This window comes from Heptranchias perlo, chromosome 38 (assembly GCF_035084215.1).
Source record: "Heptranchias perlo isolate sHepPer1 chromosome 38, sHepPer1.hap1, whole genome shotgun sequence".
In the NCBI taxonomy this organism is placed as follows: Eukaryota; Metazoa; Chordata; class Chondrichthyes; order Hexanchiformes; family Hexanchidae; genus Heptranchias; species Heptranchias perlo.
Genome location: NC_090362.1, coordinates 5,797,204 through 5,813,225, shown reverse-complemented (window position 1 = coordinate 5,813,225; position 16,022 = coordinate 5,797,204). Strand labels below are relative to the sequence as shown.

General features: G+C 44.4%; 1 protein-coding gene across 1 annotated transcript in view; it reads right to left on the bottom strand.

The window, feature by feature from the left end:
* Positions 1-1,173: 1,173 nt before the first annotated feature.
* LOC137304681 (hydroxylysine kinase-like) overlaps positions 1,174-16,022 on the bottom strand; it is a 28,961-nt gene continuing 14,112 nt past the window's right edge. Inside the window, exons 3-5 of the mRNA XM_067973339.1 lie at positions 12,220-12,362; positions 9,015-9,198; positions 1,174-3,806 (exon numbers count right to left, since the gene is read on the bottom strand). Coding sequence (XP_067829440.1) covers positions 3,325-3,806; positions 9,015-9,198; positions 12,220-12,362 — 809 coding nt within the window. The 3' untranslated portion in view covers positions 1,174-3,324. The remainder of the gene's footprint in view (positions 3,807-9,014; positions 9,199-12,219; positions 12,363-16,022) is intronic.

The window sequence follows — 16,022 nt, the reverse complement described above, 5'->3', positions numbered from 1 at the left end:
AACAGGAGTAGGCCATTCAGCCCCTCAAACCTGTTCTTCCATTCAATTAGATCTTGGCTGATCTGTACCTTAGCTCAAATTATCCGCCTTAGCTTCATAGTCCCGTGATACTCTCACCGAAACAAAAATCTATTGATTTCAGTCTTTAAAGCTCCAATTGTTCCCCCAGCACCCACAGTCTTTTGGGGTAGAAAATTCCAGATTTCCACCACCCGATGTGTGAAAATGTGCCTCCTGATTTCTCTACTGAACGGCCCAGCTCTCATTTTAAGTTTATGCCCCCTCGTTCTGGATTCCCCCAGCAGAGGAAATAGTTTCTCTCCATTTACCCTATCGAATCCTTTCAACATTTTAAACACCTCGATCAGATCTCCCCCTCAATCTCTGATACTCAAGGGAACACAAGCCGAGTTTATGCAGCCTGTCTTCATAATTTAACCCTTTGAGCGCCGGTATCATTCTGATGAATCCGCGCTGCACCCTCTCCAAGGCCAATACATCTTTCCTGAGGAGCAGTGCCCAGAACTGAATGCCGAACTCCAGATACGGTCTGATGTACATCAGACCCAGGCTTTTTGTCTCACCCGCCTGTCCCAGGTGAATATCCCTCAAGGTCGGCCTGATTTAAGTATTTTATGGGGTCCCTAGTAGTTTTTTCTGCCCACGGTGGGGGGAGGTGGGGTCCCGGCTGAGAGACCATGGAGCTGACGGACTCTGGCACCTGGGCAGACAGACATCTGGGGCTCTCTTTGTTGTCTGGCAAAATCGGGCGATGGGGACAGTGCATTGGGGACCCCGCGACCAATGGCACCCACCACGGAACACTGGATGGCAGTAAAGTACTGGTGAGGCTGCACTCAGCGTTGTTAAGACGATAACGATGGAAAAGTGACCTCCAATGTCACTTGTCATCGCCTTATTTGAATCCGCTGCTGATGGCTGCCAGAAGTGGCACGAGGAGGTTGGCACGGCACAGAAAGGGGCCAGGACCCGGACTTACCCAAATTGTATTTCAAAGCCGGCCTAAATTGGGCTGCAAATTGTATTCCAGGTTATTTGGGTAGGGGATTTTGCTCATTACTCTACATGGCTCTCGGTGCTGCAATCAGCATGATGTGGAGATGCCGGTGATGGACTGGGGTTGACAAATGTAAGGAATCTTACAACACCAGGTTATAGTCCAACAATTTTATTTGAAAATCACAAGCTTTCGGAGGCTTTCTCCTTCGTCAGGTGAGTGTGGGATTCCATGAAAGTTTACCGCATATATAGTCAGAGAACAATGCCTGGTGATTACAGATAATCTTTCCAACTGCCCGTTGTCAAGGCAATCAGACAGAGAGACATTACATACAGGACTGCTGAATATACAAACAGTCCGAACCCAAAGACTGAGAGAGAGAGAGAGAAACATCCGAAAGGAAGAGAAAGAGAGAGAATGACCAGTTGTATTAAAAACAGATAACTCTTTTTTCGCTGGTGGGGTTAGGTGTAGCGTGACATGAACCCAAGATCCCGGTTGAGGCCGTCCTCATGGGTGCGGAACACGGGACACGGGACAGTCAAACGCGGGACAGTCAAACGCGGGACAGTCAAACGCGGGACAGTCAAACGCGGGACATTCAAACGCGGGACATTCAGACGCGGGACATTCAGACGCGGGACATTCATGTATTGAACATTCAAACACGGAACATTCACACACGGGACATTCAAACACAGGACATTCTGGCAATCATGACATTCCTGACACAGAATGACATTGATCAAAACCATGGAGAAGCTTACAGTCCAACCTGCTCAGCCCTCCCATCGGACAGGTATCAGTTGAGGCAACCACTTACTGACAAAGTGGACATTAAAGAGGCTCAGTAATGTTCACGATGGAGCAGGTGGTACAGGGTCTGTGGAAGGGACAGACTTGGGCTGAATGGCCTTCTCCTGGGCCCAGCTTTCTTCTGCTCATCTCCTGATGTCAAATAGCAATATGAAGAAGAGAAATTGTTTGAAGCAAATTTATTTCTGCTCTGCTTGCATTTATACAGCACCTTCAATGTTGTAAAACATCCCAAGGCGCTTCATAGGAGCGATTATCAAACAAAATTTGACACTGAGCCACATAAGGCGATATTAGCATAGGTGACCAATCTCAGTCAAAGAGGTAAGTTTTAAGGAGCGTCTTAAAGGAGGAGAGAGAGGTAGAGGTGTTTGAATGTTCCGTGTCTGAATATCCCGTGTCTGAATGTCCCATGTTTGAATGTCCCATGTTTGAATGTCCCATGTTTGAATGTTCAATACATGACTGTCCCATGTCTGAATGTCCCATGTCTGAATGTCCCATGTCTGAATGTCCAATACTTGACTGTCCCATGTTTGAATGTCCCGTGTCTGAATGTCCCATGTCTGAATGTCCCATGTCTGAATGTCCCATGTCTGAATGTTCAATACATGACTGTCCCGTGTCTGACTGTCCCGTGTCTGACTGTCCCGTGTACCTGCTGATTGCAGCACCGAGAGCTCCACCTAGTGGCTGTGTAGAGTAATGAGCAAAATCCGCTACCCAATTCCAGACCCAGGGCCTAGGCAGCTGAAGGCACGGCGGCCAATGGTGGAGCGATGAAAATTGGGGTGTGGAAGAGGCCAGAATTGGGGAGCGCAGAGATCTCAGAGAGTTGTAGAGGTGAAGGAGGTTACAGAGATAGGGAGGAGCCTACTTGGATGGATTTGAAAACAAGGATGAGAATTTTTAAATTGAGGCTTTCCGGGACTGGGAGCCAATGTAGGTCAACGAGCACAGGGGATATGGGAGAACGGGACTTGGTGTGAGTTAGGATACGGGTAGCAGAGTTTTGGATGAGCTCAAATTTATGGAGGGTGGAAAATGTGAGGCCGGCCAGGAGAGCATTGGAATAGTCAAGTCGGGAGGTAACAAAGGCACGGATGAGGGTTTCAGCAGCACATGAGCTGAGGCAGGGGCAGAGACGGGCGATATTACAGAGGTTGAAGTAGGCGGTCCTGGTGATGGAGTGGATATGTGGTCAGAAGCTCATCTCAGGGTCAAATAGGACACCAAGGTTGCGAACAGTCCGGTTCAGCCTCAGACAGTGGCCAGGGAGAGGGATGGAGTCGGTGACTAGGGAACGGAGTTTGCGGCAGGGACCGAAGACAATGGCTTCGGTCTTCCCAATATTTAGTTGGAGGAAATTTCTGCTCATCCAGTACTGGATGTCGGACAAGCAGTGTGGCAAATCAGAGGCAGTGGAGGATCGAGGGAGGTGGTGATGAGGTAGCAATCAGTCTGTGTTGACAGGCACAGCATCCACTCTAGTCCTGATAGGACTTGGCGGTGTCAAACCAGATCCTTTCTACTGCCTCTCTGCCCAGACCCCACAGATGGTGCAGGTGCTTCCAGCCTTTTCTCGCTGTGATCGTGAGGTACTCTATATTTTCTGGGTTCAGCAGGACACTGTGCCTGGCCATAACCAGCGACTGAGAAAACCTACAAAGCACCAGCAAAAACACGGCCCCTCTCTCCTCCTCCGTCAGCGGGATTACGCTCTCGAAGCCTGCAATGACATGGCCGCCCAAGCCTATGGGGTCTCTGCTCTCGATCATGAGATACGCGATGGCTATGGCTAGTTCATACACAAAGCAGCCAAAGCTCATGTCACCGAAGTCCAGGATACCGGAAATCCGGAATTCGGGCTGTGGGCGGATCAGGTCACATTTATCCACCGTAACTTCGGCTGATGGTTCCATGGGTTCCAGCAGAATGTTGAAGTCATTGCAGTCTCCATGAATAACGCCTGCAAAAAAGGTAAAACTTTCTATCATGCAACCCTGAAGGAAGGACATTGATATGCTAAATATCAGGAAGCAGATAGCACTGGTTCATTCAAATGCAAATGAGATAGATTTCTTTCAGAAAATAATATTTCGCGATACAGGACATGAGTAATTTGAGACATGACATGTGGTAAGTGGGAGGAACAGGTGACTTTGGACCTATGGTTCCCAAAGCTCTCCACCACTGGGGGTAGATCTCGACTTTGTGCGATAGGGTGACACGGGTGGTAGCGAGTCGGCAGCCTGTGTTACATCTCCCATAAGACCATAGGACCATAAGAGATAGGAGCAGGAGTAGGCCATTCAGCCCCTCGAGCCTGCACCGCCATTTGATGAGATCATGGCTGATCTGATTTTTACCTCAACTCCACTTTCCCGCCCTTTCCCCAAAACCTTTGACTCCCTTGCTGATCAAAAATTTGTCTAACTCAGCCTTGAATATATTCAATGACTCAGCCTCCACAGCTTTTTGGGGTAAAGAATTCCAAAGATTCACAACCCTCTGGGAGAAGAAATTTCTCCTCATTTACGTCTTAAACGGGCGGCCCCTTATTCTGAGACTATGCCCCCTACTTTTAGATTCCCCCATGAGGGGTAACATCCTCTCAGCTTCTACCCTATCGAGTCCCCTCAGAATCTTGTATGTTTCAATAAGATCTCCTCTCATTTTTCTAAACTCCAATGAGTATAGACCCAACCTGTTCAATCTTTCCTCATAAGACAACCCTTCCATACATGGAATCAACCTAATGAACCTTCTCTGAACTGCCTCCAATGCAAGTATGTCCTTCCTTAAATAAGGGCACCAGAACTGTACGCAGTACTCCAGGTGTGGTCTCACCAGCACCCTGTACAGTTGTAGCATGACTTCCCTGCTTTTATATTCCATCCCCCTAGAAATAAAGGCCAATATTCCGTTTGCCTTCCGGATTACCTGCCGCACCTGTATGTTGACTTTTTGTGTTTCACGTACGAGGACACCCAGATCCCTCTGTACCGCAGCATTTTGTAGTATTTCTCCTTTCAAATAATATTTTGCTTTTTTATTTTTCCTCCCAAAGTGGATGACTTCACATTTTCCCACATTATATTCCATCTGCCAAATTTTTGCCCATTCACTTAACCTGTCAATATCCCTTTGCAGACACTTTGTGACCTCATCGCAACTTGCTTTTCCACCTATCTTTGTATCATCAGCAAATTTGGCCACAATATACTCTGTTCCTTCATCCAAGTCATTGATATATATTGTAAATAGTTGAGGCCCCAGCACTGATCCCTGCGGCACCCCACTAGTTACAGATTGCCATTTTGAAAATGACCCTTTTATCCCGACTCTTTGTTTTCTGTTATTTAGCCAATCCTCTATCCATGCCAGTATATTACCCCCAACACCATGAGCTCTTATCTTGTGCAGTAATCTTTAATGTGGCACCTTATTGAATGCCTTTTGGAAATCCAAATATACTGCATCCATTGGTTCCCCTTTATCCACCCTGCCCGTTACTTCCTCAAAGAACTCTAATAAATTTGTCAGACATGATTTCCCCTTCATAAAACCATGTTGACTCTCACTGATGGTATTATGAGTCTCCAAATATCCTGCTACATCTTCCTTAATAATGGATTCTAGCATTTTCCCAATGACAGATGTTAGGCTAACTTGTCTATAGTTACCTGCTTTCTGTCTCACTCCCTTCTTGAATAGGGGTGTTACGTTTGCAGTTTTCCAATCCGCTGGGACCTTTCCAGAATCTAGTGAATTCTGGAAGATTACAACCAATGCATCCACTGTCTCTGTGGCCACTTCCTTTAAGACCCTCGGATGCAAGCCATCAGGTCCAGGGGACTTGTCAGCCTTTAGACCCATTAGTTTACCTAGTACTTTTTCTCTAGTGATAGTGATTGTTTTTAGTTCCTCCATCCCCTTTGCCCCTTGATTTTCTACTATTATTGGTATGTTATTAGTGTCTTCTACTGTGAAGACAGATACAAAATATCTGTTCAATTCCTCTGCCATTTCCTAGTTTTCCATTATTATTTCCCCAGTCTCATCCTCTCAGGGACCAATGTTTACTTTAGCTACCCTCTTCCTTTTTATATACTTGTAGAAGCTTTTACTGTCAGTTTTTATATTTCTTGCTATATTTCTTCCATCGTTTTTATTTCCACTGAAGTCAAGATCTACCCACTGGGGTTTTCCTCATGTCTGGGTCTGTCGTAGGCTAATTGATAGAGATTGATTGCAATGATTAGTCACCAACTCCATTATCAAAGTATCATGTGACTACCAGGATGGTAGACGGCGAACTAGATGGACCTCGGTCTTTTCTCATCCAGCAAATTCCTGTGTTCCTAATATATAATTTGAATCAATGAATATAGACACACAATTGTAAAACAGTAATTGGTCCTATTTGTAATTAGCAGCACACAGACAATGTTTTGGAAAGAACTGAACAGATTGCAAAAAGGCAATGGGGATGTGTTTGAAGGAGATCAGGCAGCGATCCAAACCATGGGATTTTTTAATAAGGTAAAGAGAAAAACTATTTCTACAGGTCAGTGAGTCAGTAAGTTGAGGGCATACGTTTAAGATGATCAGTAAAAGGATGGGAGGAGAGGCTAGGAGAAACTTTCTTTTATACACAAACACACACACAAACATACATGAACATACACACACACACACACACGAACATACACACACAAACACACACACACACACACACGAACATACACACACGAACATACACACACACACAAACACAAACACATACACACACAAACACAAACACATACACACACACACAAACACACACACACACACACAAACACACAAACACACACACATATACACACACACACAAACATACACACAAATACACAAACACACACACAAATACACAAACACATGAACATACACACACAAACATATACACACATACACAAACACACACACAAACATACACACACACAAACACAAATACACACACACACAAACACACAGGGTTGGTGGGACATGGATTGTCCAATCAGCAACAGTGGGGAAACAGAATCCATGGGGTAAATCTTTATCTTCACGCCCTGGGTGGTGATTGGTGGAGGGATTCGGCCTCCTCTAATAGAACCCACACTATTTTCATTCCATTGATTTTATTGAGATGAAGATCGGGCAGGCGGCCCATTACACTGGTGGTGTCCATGTGGTGAAGGTGAAAGTTTACCCGCATAAGCGGCAAGTGGATAAATATGTGAAAAAGAACATTTTAAAGGGTATGAGGAAAGAGCAGGAAAGTGGAGCTGTAGTCTGCTCGTCTTAATTCAGAATTGCTTCATTCATATTATTGGATAATCAAAAAAAAAATTTGAATTATCAGGAGTAGAGTATAAATGGAGAGCTCTTTCAGAGAGCCAGCACAGGTGCGATGGGCTGAATGGCCTCCTCCTGTACTCTACGATCCTCCGACTCTCTGATGCAGTATCCCCTTTGGTCCACTTAGGTTGTTTTTTTAATACCAGATTTATTCCTTTGTTACGACCTCACATTATGTTGGAGTTGCTGCAGAGGTTTCTGTAGTGCATTAAAAAACGTCATTTCTTTCATACCTGATAAACGAACCATAAAATGGAATGTTTGGCTGGAAATGTTCTGAATTAAAGTGCTTACAATGTGCCAAGGAGAGAGAGAGGGAGTCAGAAGCAGAAAAGTGGATTTCTAATCTATCTTCAAAACCCTAATGACACTTGGGGTAGATTCTAACTTTCACCAGGGGGCGTTAGTGGGTCAATCAACACACGGCCCCAATTCTCCTTTCCATCAACTTCCACAAACTACTGCCTGTTTTACACCATCACTGAAAGTTAACACCAATCCTTTAATGTGCCTCTTATGCATCCATCAAGATACGTTCCAATACTATCCTTTTACCGCCTTTCATTCACATAGGAACAGGAGTAGGCCATTCAGCCGCTCGGGCCATTCCATTAGATCTTGGCTGATCTGTTCCTCAGCTCCCCTGACGCCCTTACCCCCCCCCAAAAAAATCTATCGCTCTCAGTCTTGAAAGCCTCAATTGACCCCCAGCATCCACAGCCTTTTGGAGGAGAGAGTTCCAGATGTCCACTCCCCTTCATTGCTTTCTTTAACTTGGTTTTAGACACTCTATACCATCCCTAAAGCTTTGAGCATTTGGCAGCCAAATTGGGCACTACAAGGACCCACAAACAATGATGAGATAATGACCAGATAACCTATTTTTGGTGGTGTTGGTTGAGGGATAAATATTGGCCAGGACACTGGGAAACTCGAGAATAAAATATGCATTTGGATAACAGTGTTTCGACATTCAACGAATAACAAAAGGGAGAATAAAAGAAGAGGCAGGTGACAATTATGGTTCGGATAAAACTTTTCTTCTGCTTTTCCTCAGGGCCTCTCTCCATCTCCTTCCAAAAGTGACTGAAAAGGAGCAGAGAAATATTATACCTGCACTGGGAAAGATAGAAAGAATGGTGTAGATTCACTAGGTATGTTACCAGGGATGAGGGATTACAGTTATGAAGAGAGACCTGAGAAGTTAGGGCTTGGTTCACTTGAGTTGTGAAGGTTAAGGACTGAGCTGATGGAGGTATTACAGATTATGAAGGGTTACGATAAGGTGAACAGAGACGGATTGTCCCTCATGGGTCAGTGAGACGGTAATGAGTGGGCACAAATTGAACATAATTACAAACAGAAGAAGAGGGAAGGTTAGAAAAACATTCTTCTCCCAAAAGGTAATTACAACCTGGAATTCTCTGCTACAAACCATTGAAACACAGTCCAGGGGGTAAATTTTCATATTCACCACTGATTTCAACGGAATGAAGATCGGGCAGCTTCTATAATGGGGGAGGGGGTGACGTTCTCCCAGATTACCATCCGCGTGGTGAAGATAAACCCTTCCGCCCACCCCCAACGTGAATTCTTTCAAAAAGTAGTCAGATAGGTGTCCGGGTACGGGGAGCGAGCGGGAGAGTGGGATTAGACGGGGCGGCTCACGCGGAGATAAACACCGGCACAGGCTGGATGGGCCGAATGGCCTGTTTCTGGAACATTCTACGATTCTGTGAGCCGCCATCTTCAGCAACGGGGCCAGTTTTTTTAAAAGTAAAGGCAAACTTACCTTTGCGAAACTTGCCCAGGTTGGGAAGGATGTTTTCCTTGAACTGCTGGATAACTTGTTCGACGATTGAGTGCGTGTCACTCTCCTCCATTTCATGAAGGTACTTTTCCAGGAGATGAGTATTTGAAAGACTCCACATGAATTCTTCACGGTGCAGACTCTTCACAGTCGGGTGTCGGAACTCCTAACAGTCGGACAAATCCATTACTGACTCATAGAGTGTGGTAGATGGGAATGAGGAAATGCTAGTCAAACAATCCATCTCATCTCAGCATTTCATTCCCATTTCAGACCACGCACTCCCTCCTGTGGCTTATGTTGAACCCACATCCTTCTGCACCTTGAACAAAAACCAGGAGATGCAGGAAAACCCTCAGCATGTCAGCCACTGCCCTTCATCAGAACCCGTGCCCCTGAAAGGTTAACTCTGCTTCTCTCCGCAGAGGCTGCCTGAACCTGCTAAGTGTTTCAGGCATTTCCTGTTTTTGTTTCAGATTTGCAGCCTCTGCAGAATTTTGTTTGTTTTTCCTTCTGCTCGTTGTTGAACCACCAATTCATCCTTGTGTTAGAGAGAATAGGTGTGTTCTTACTCCTTAAATCAAAAGGGTTTGTAGCCATTGACTATCAGATGTCACAGATTTATTAAGTATTCAGTACTTAAACATACACTTAAAAAGCAGTACTTACGACAAAACCTTAATCGGAGGATTGAAACACATTACAGTTCTGAGCTCAGTATCTGAGGCCTTTACGAATCATAAGCGTCTGTTCCAACACCCACTTTTTGTACCCTTTTCTTACCCCTTCTACGTGACAATCCGCACAATTCTGCATTACGTAATGCAGCTCCATATAAGGAGAATTTTAATGAGCTTGTTCCTTATCAATAATTTTTGTTATAACGAGTTCTTTTTCCGTAGATCGGTACAATTCCCCTACTTTGTTATCTTATCGATAGTTTTACTCTTGTTACAAATAATTGCTATTCCACCAAGTGAAACTTTGAATTCGAAGTCTGCCTTTGATTCAGTGCCAGTTCGTACCAATCTCCTACTTCTAAAAAGGATGACTATACTCAGATACTTCCTTCTGTAAAACTAAGTCTTAAAGTTCTCTGAAATATATGACGCACGTCTTTCAGTCTTAATTCAACAGTTCAATGGTCACTGCATCTAAATTGACTTATACTTCCTTACTTAACAGGCAAAGGCTAAAGGTTACTATTACTACAATATGAAGAGGAATAACATTAGCAGAATAGAGAACCTCTTCCTTATACTAACAATTTTTGAATGCACAGAAGTCTCAGGAAGCAGATGGTCGTCTACTCCATAAGTCAAGCTCCCAGAGTGTGAACAAGTTTCCACTTGCTTAGTTTCTAATCACTCCCCTTACTCTCTTTCTTCACAAAATAGTTACCTGCATCAATCTTTTGATTTTCTTCCTGATTTGGATGGTTGAGCTCATTTAATGATCTACTTTCCAATATGAATCTTCTTAACTTGGCTTCAGGAACTAATGGCCTAAAACTTTGTGTTGCCTTGAATCTTTCTCCTTGTCTCCTTGCTTTTTTATAAATAAGGTGACCAAAAGTACACAAAACAATCTATATGTGACTTTACCAATACTGTGTGAAGTGTTAGTATCATCTCCACAGTCTATGGTCTCTGGATGGACTTGCGTAGCCATAGCCTCTGATTGGGGAGCAATATTGGGGGAGCAGGACTCCACCCTGTGGTGCGGGCTCCTATGAAAGGGATTTCCTGGTAAGTGGGATGACCAGGCATGTTTCACCCAGATCCCTTGCAGTGGCAGCCATCTTGAACAGCGAAGCCGCCATCTTGATGGGGAATAACCCAGCGAGGCTGGTGTGAGTAGGTGGTACAGGCCGTGGGCTCAGGGACATTGTCCTGAGGCGATCTGGGTGCAGTGGACTCAGCTGAGGATTGAGACTCCAAGCTGCTGGCTGCTTGGCAGGTGGAATATAGGTCCCCAGTCAGGTCAGAGTGTAGGTGAGTAATATGGGCATGTTGATATTCCTCAAAAAACACGCAAGGAAGACCTAAAATTACTTAAACTGTGAAAAATATGAGTATTTGTGACTGAGCCTATTTAGTTGGACTTTCACTCTAACTAAACTTGGAGATTGTGTTTACAATGCTTGTCTATGCCCCTCTTGGTTTGGCAAGAGAACCAGGGGGGAGATGAGGAGAATTTTTCTCACGCAGCGAGTTGTAATGATCTGGAACGCGCTGCCTGAAAGGGCGGTGGAAGCAGATTCAATAGTAACTTTCAAAAGGGAATTAGATAAATGCTTGAAGGGGAAAAATTTGCAGGGCTATGGAGTGGGACTAATTGGATAGCCCTTTCAAAGAGCCAACACAGGTACGATGGGCTGATTGGCCTCCTTCTGTGCTGTAAGATTCGATATGAAACTCAGTGGCCCAGGATTTACTCGGCCCCATTTACGCTGAGATTCCACTGAAATTTACGCTGGTTTCTGCACCGATGAGAATTTAATCCCAAATTTCCTGCGGAATGTAACAACCAACATAAAACAAGTGCAGATGCAGCGCCACCAATAGGGGTAATAGCGCGAGTGTAAAATGATGGGCTGCTGTCTGTTGCCATGGCGCCTCACTCTCCAAGCCTCTTGCCTGTACTCTTCCATTATTATATAGAACAGGCGTATCCCCATTGAGAAGGCCATTTCCAGCTGCTTAGTGTCCTGTTCACGCAGGGAGGGGGCGAGGGTCTGAAAAATTTCAGGCGCACTGAGACTGACAGCACTTTGGTTAAGTGTCGTGCGATTTAAAAATCACAAAGAAAATCGCTATCAAACTCCAGAAATCTCAGTGACGCCAATTCAGGCCGCGCAGCGCCTAAATGTCTGGGCGTGAATTTACACCCGATCAGAACTGGCGTAAATGTAGGAAACTTGTGTTCTCTGGTGTCTACAAGGTTTGGGGGGCGGGGGGAGCTATATTAATGAGATAAGTGGGTTTCTTAAGAGGATGTGGCATGAATGATCGAGGAAACTTGCAGGTAGCAAGGTGCATATCCGGGGTAGGCCTCTTACGTGCGAACTTCTTCGGAAAGTATGGGCACAATTCAGCTCTTAGGCAGTCGCTGCACTGAAAATTACAAGGAGATTCTGAGCCCGTATCTACAATTACTAAAATACAGAGGCAAAAAGTTCAAATACCTCATGAAGAATCTTGTCCATTTGGGCAACAGTTCTGCCAACTTTATAGAAAGTCCGATGATCCAGTGTAAATTTGGCCAACGGGGTTCCTGGCAGGTATGTCAGTAGCCTGACCATGTGTTGCCTATAGTCAGTCCCCTGCTCTGTAATACATTTAGATTAATGCAGTCAACTATTACATTAGATTTTTAACCTTTCCCATACTAAATACTTTTAAAAATTCGTTCATGGGATGTGGGCGTCGCTGGCAAGGCCGGCATTTATTGCCCATCCCTAATTGCCCTTGAGAAGGTGGTGGTGAGCCGCCTTCTTGAACTGCTGCAGTCCGTGTGGTGAAGGTTCTCCCACAGTGCTGTTAGGAAGGGAGCTCCAGGATTTTGACCCAGCAGTTTATAACAGTTCTGCTCTATAGGTATCAGTGTAAGGCTTAAAGGTGCATGTACCCTTATTAAAACATCTGTAGTGGTAAACTTCATCTTAAAAGAGCAGTTGGGGCGTGTTGGTCAGGTCCCATCTGGAGTATCACGTTCAGTTTTGGGTATCGCACCTCAGGGAAGATATCTCAGCCTTGCAGGAGATACAGTGCAGATTCACCAGAACGATACCAGGGCTTAAAGGGGACAGGTTGCATAAACTTGGCTTGTACTCCCTTGAGTTTAGAAGGTTGAGAGGTGATCCAACAAAGGCATTTAAAATGATAAAGGGATTCGATAGGGTCGATACAGAGAAGTTATTTCCTCTGGTGGGGGAATCCAGAACAAGGGGGCACGATCTTAAAATTAGAGTCAGGCCGTTCAGGAGTAAAATCAGGAAGTACATTTTCGCACAAAGGGTAGTGGAAATCTGGAACTCTCTCCCTCAAAAGGCTGTGGATGCTTTCAAGACTGAAATTGATAGATTTTAGTGAGGTGGGGGTATCAAGGCGGGTACATGGAGTTGAGGAACCAATCAGCTTTGAGTCCAGGAAATGAACATTTCTGGATACAAACAGAGGAATTCTGAACCTTAATGTTGAATAAAGAGCTTTCATTTATATTGCATTGAATCTCATTCTCAGGACCTCTCAAAGTATTTCACATCCAATTAATTACTTTTTAAAGTGTAACTGTTGTTTTATTGTTAAACATGGCAGCCAATATGTGTACTGCAAGGTCCCACAGACAGCAAATTAAATCACTGACTGATTAAGTCTTTTTCGGAGGTGCAATAGGATCTTTTATGCCCCCTATCTGACAGACAAATGGCACCCCCGTACAACGTCTCATCTGAAAGACGGCACCTCTGACAAGGCAGCACTCCCTCAGTACTGCACTGGAACGGGGTTTGAACCCACAGTTTTCTGACTCAGAGTCGAGCCAAGCATCAAATGGACCAGTCGCAAATTCAAAGGACCATTGAGCTTAAATCTCCTAACGGTCTTTGATCAATAAACTCATAAATAAAATGCCAGCACTGCCTTATGAATGTGTTTAGTTGAAAAATAATAAAATTTAGCTTATATTACTTCAAACTGTTAATCTTGAGTAAAGGGCTAGTATCTGAAATTAATATTTGATCAAAAGCCGTGATTTATTTTTTATTAAACACAGCCTGTGAGTAAAAGAGAACTGTTCTTTTTAATGCTGTAGACTTGTACAAAAAGAGGAATCTAGAAATATACAGGAAGGGAGAGGACCACAGCAGCCCTGGCCGGTCCAGGGCCGAGGGAGCATCACATCCCACAGTTCCTCTTGTACCCTCCTCTAGGTACTTACAGAGGAAACTCTGTGCCTTTATGGTGAATAAAGAGCTTTCATTTATATTGCACTGCATCTCATTCTCAGGGCCTCTCAAAGCATTTCACATCCAATTAATTACTTTTTAAAGTGTAACTGTTGATCTGTTGTTAAAATAAAATCCCACTGCCTCCCGGGGAGCTCGTTCCACACATTCAACAAGCTCAGCGGAAAGCAGTCAAATCGAACCTCTCCTCACTTTCCCTCTTTTAGGTTTGAGCCTAATGTCCTCTTGTAGAACCTGTGACTGGGTTAAACTTATTGGTCTTTATATGGTGCCAGCCGTGGCTCAGTGAGTCGCACTCTTGCTTTCTGAGTTGGAAGGTTGTAGGTTCAAGTCCAACTCCAGGACCTTGAGCACATAATCCAGGCTGGCAGTACTCAAGTAGTGCTGCACTGTCGGTGGTGCCGTCTTTTGGATGAGACGTTAAACCGAGGCCCCATCTGCCCTCTCAGATGGTTGTAAAAGATCCCACGGCACTATTGGAAGAAGAGCAGGAGAGTTCTCCCTGGTGTCTTGGCCAAGATTTATCCCTCAACCAATATCACTAAAACAGATTACCTGGTCATTTGCTGTTTGTGGGATCTTGCTGGGTGCAAATTGGCTGCCCTGTTCCCTACATTACAACAGTGACTACACTTCAAAAATACTTCATTGGCTGTAAACATAAGAAATAGGAGCAGTAGGCGGCCATACGGCTCCTCCAGCCTGCTCCGCATTGAATCAGATCACGGCTGATCTTCAACCTCAACTCCACTTTCTCTCCTGATCTCCATATCCCTTGATTCCCCTAGAGTCCAAACATCTATCTATCTCAGCCTTGATATATTCAATGACTCAGCATCCACAGCCCTCTGGGGTAGAGAATTCCAAAGATTCACAGCCCTCTGCGTGAAGAAATTCTTCCTCATCTCAGTCCGGCCGCCCCTTATCCTGTGACTATGCCTCCTGTTCTACACTCTCCAACCAGGGGAAACAATCTCTCAGCATCTACCCTATCAAGCCCCCTCATAATCTTATATATTTCAATGAGATCGCCTCTCATTCTTCTAAACTCCAAAGAGTATGGACCCATTCTATCAACCTCTCCTCATAGGACAACCCTCTCATCCCAGGAATGTAATGCACTTTGGGAAGTCTTGAGGGCGTGACAGGCTCTATACAAATGCAAGTCTTTCTATCTTGGCCATTTCGATCATCCTGAGCCTTTGCTTCTCCAGTATGAACTTTCCCAACCTCTATAGCCTCTCCTCATTGCCTGATCCCAATTAACAACTCAGTTGCCTCCAAGCAAGACCAAAATATTTAGTTCAAGCTCCAACAAATTTTTGTTCTTACTTGAATTGATGAAAATGTGGGCACTTATTAAGAATACTAATGAAGATGGTAGATTTCAATGTAGAGAAATGCAAAGTGCTTCACGTGGGGACAAAAAATCCAGGAAGGAACTATTATTTAAATGGAAAGAAAATAATGTGCATGGAAAATTAAGGAGATCTGGGGGTCCTGATTGACAATAAATTGAATCTATTGCAGCAATGCTCAGTGGCAGTGAGTAAAGCAAATCAGATGCATTAAAAGGTCAATATTGAGCCAAAATAGTGAGGTAATCCTGCCACTTTATAAATCATTAGTGCAACCACACTTAGAATACTGTGTACAGTTCTTATCACCACAGTACAATGATATTGCTGCTATGGACAGGATACGGAAGAGATTGAGGGGATGGAGCGATTGGATTATGAGCAGCGATTATGTAAATTGGCCATGTTCTCACTGGAAAAGAGAAGTTTGAGAGGTGATATGATTGCTGTTTATAGAATTCTGAAGGGACGAGGTAATGTCGACCATGATAAGCTATTTCACCTTGTCTAGAACAGTGGAACCAGAGGATAAGACCTGTGCTTGAAAGAGGGTAAATGCAAACTTAATCTGTGGAAACATTATTTCAGTGAGCGAGTGGTCAATCTATGGAATAGGCTCCCGAGGGAAACCGTAATGTTGATTCATTAAAATGTAAATGAGAT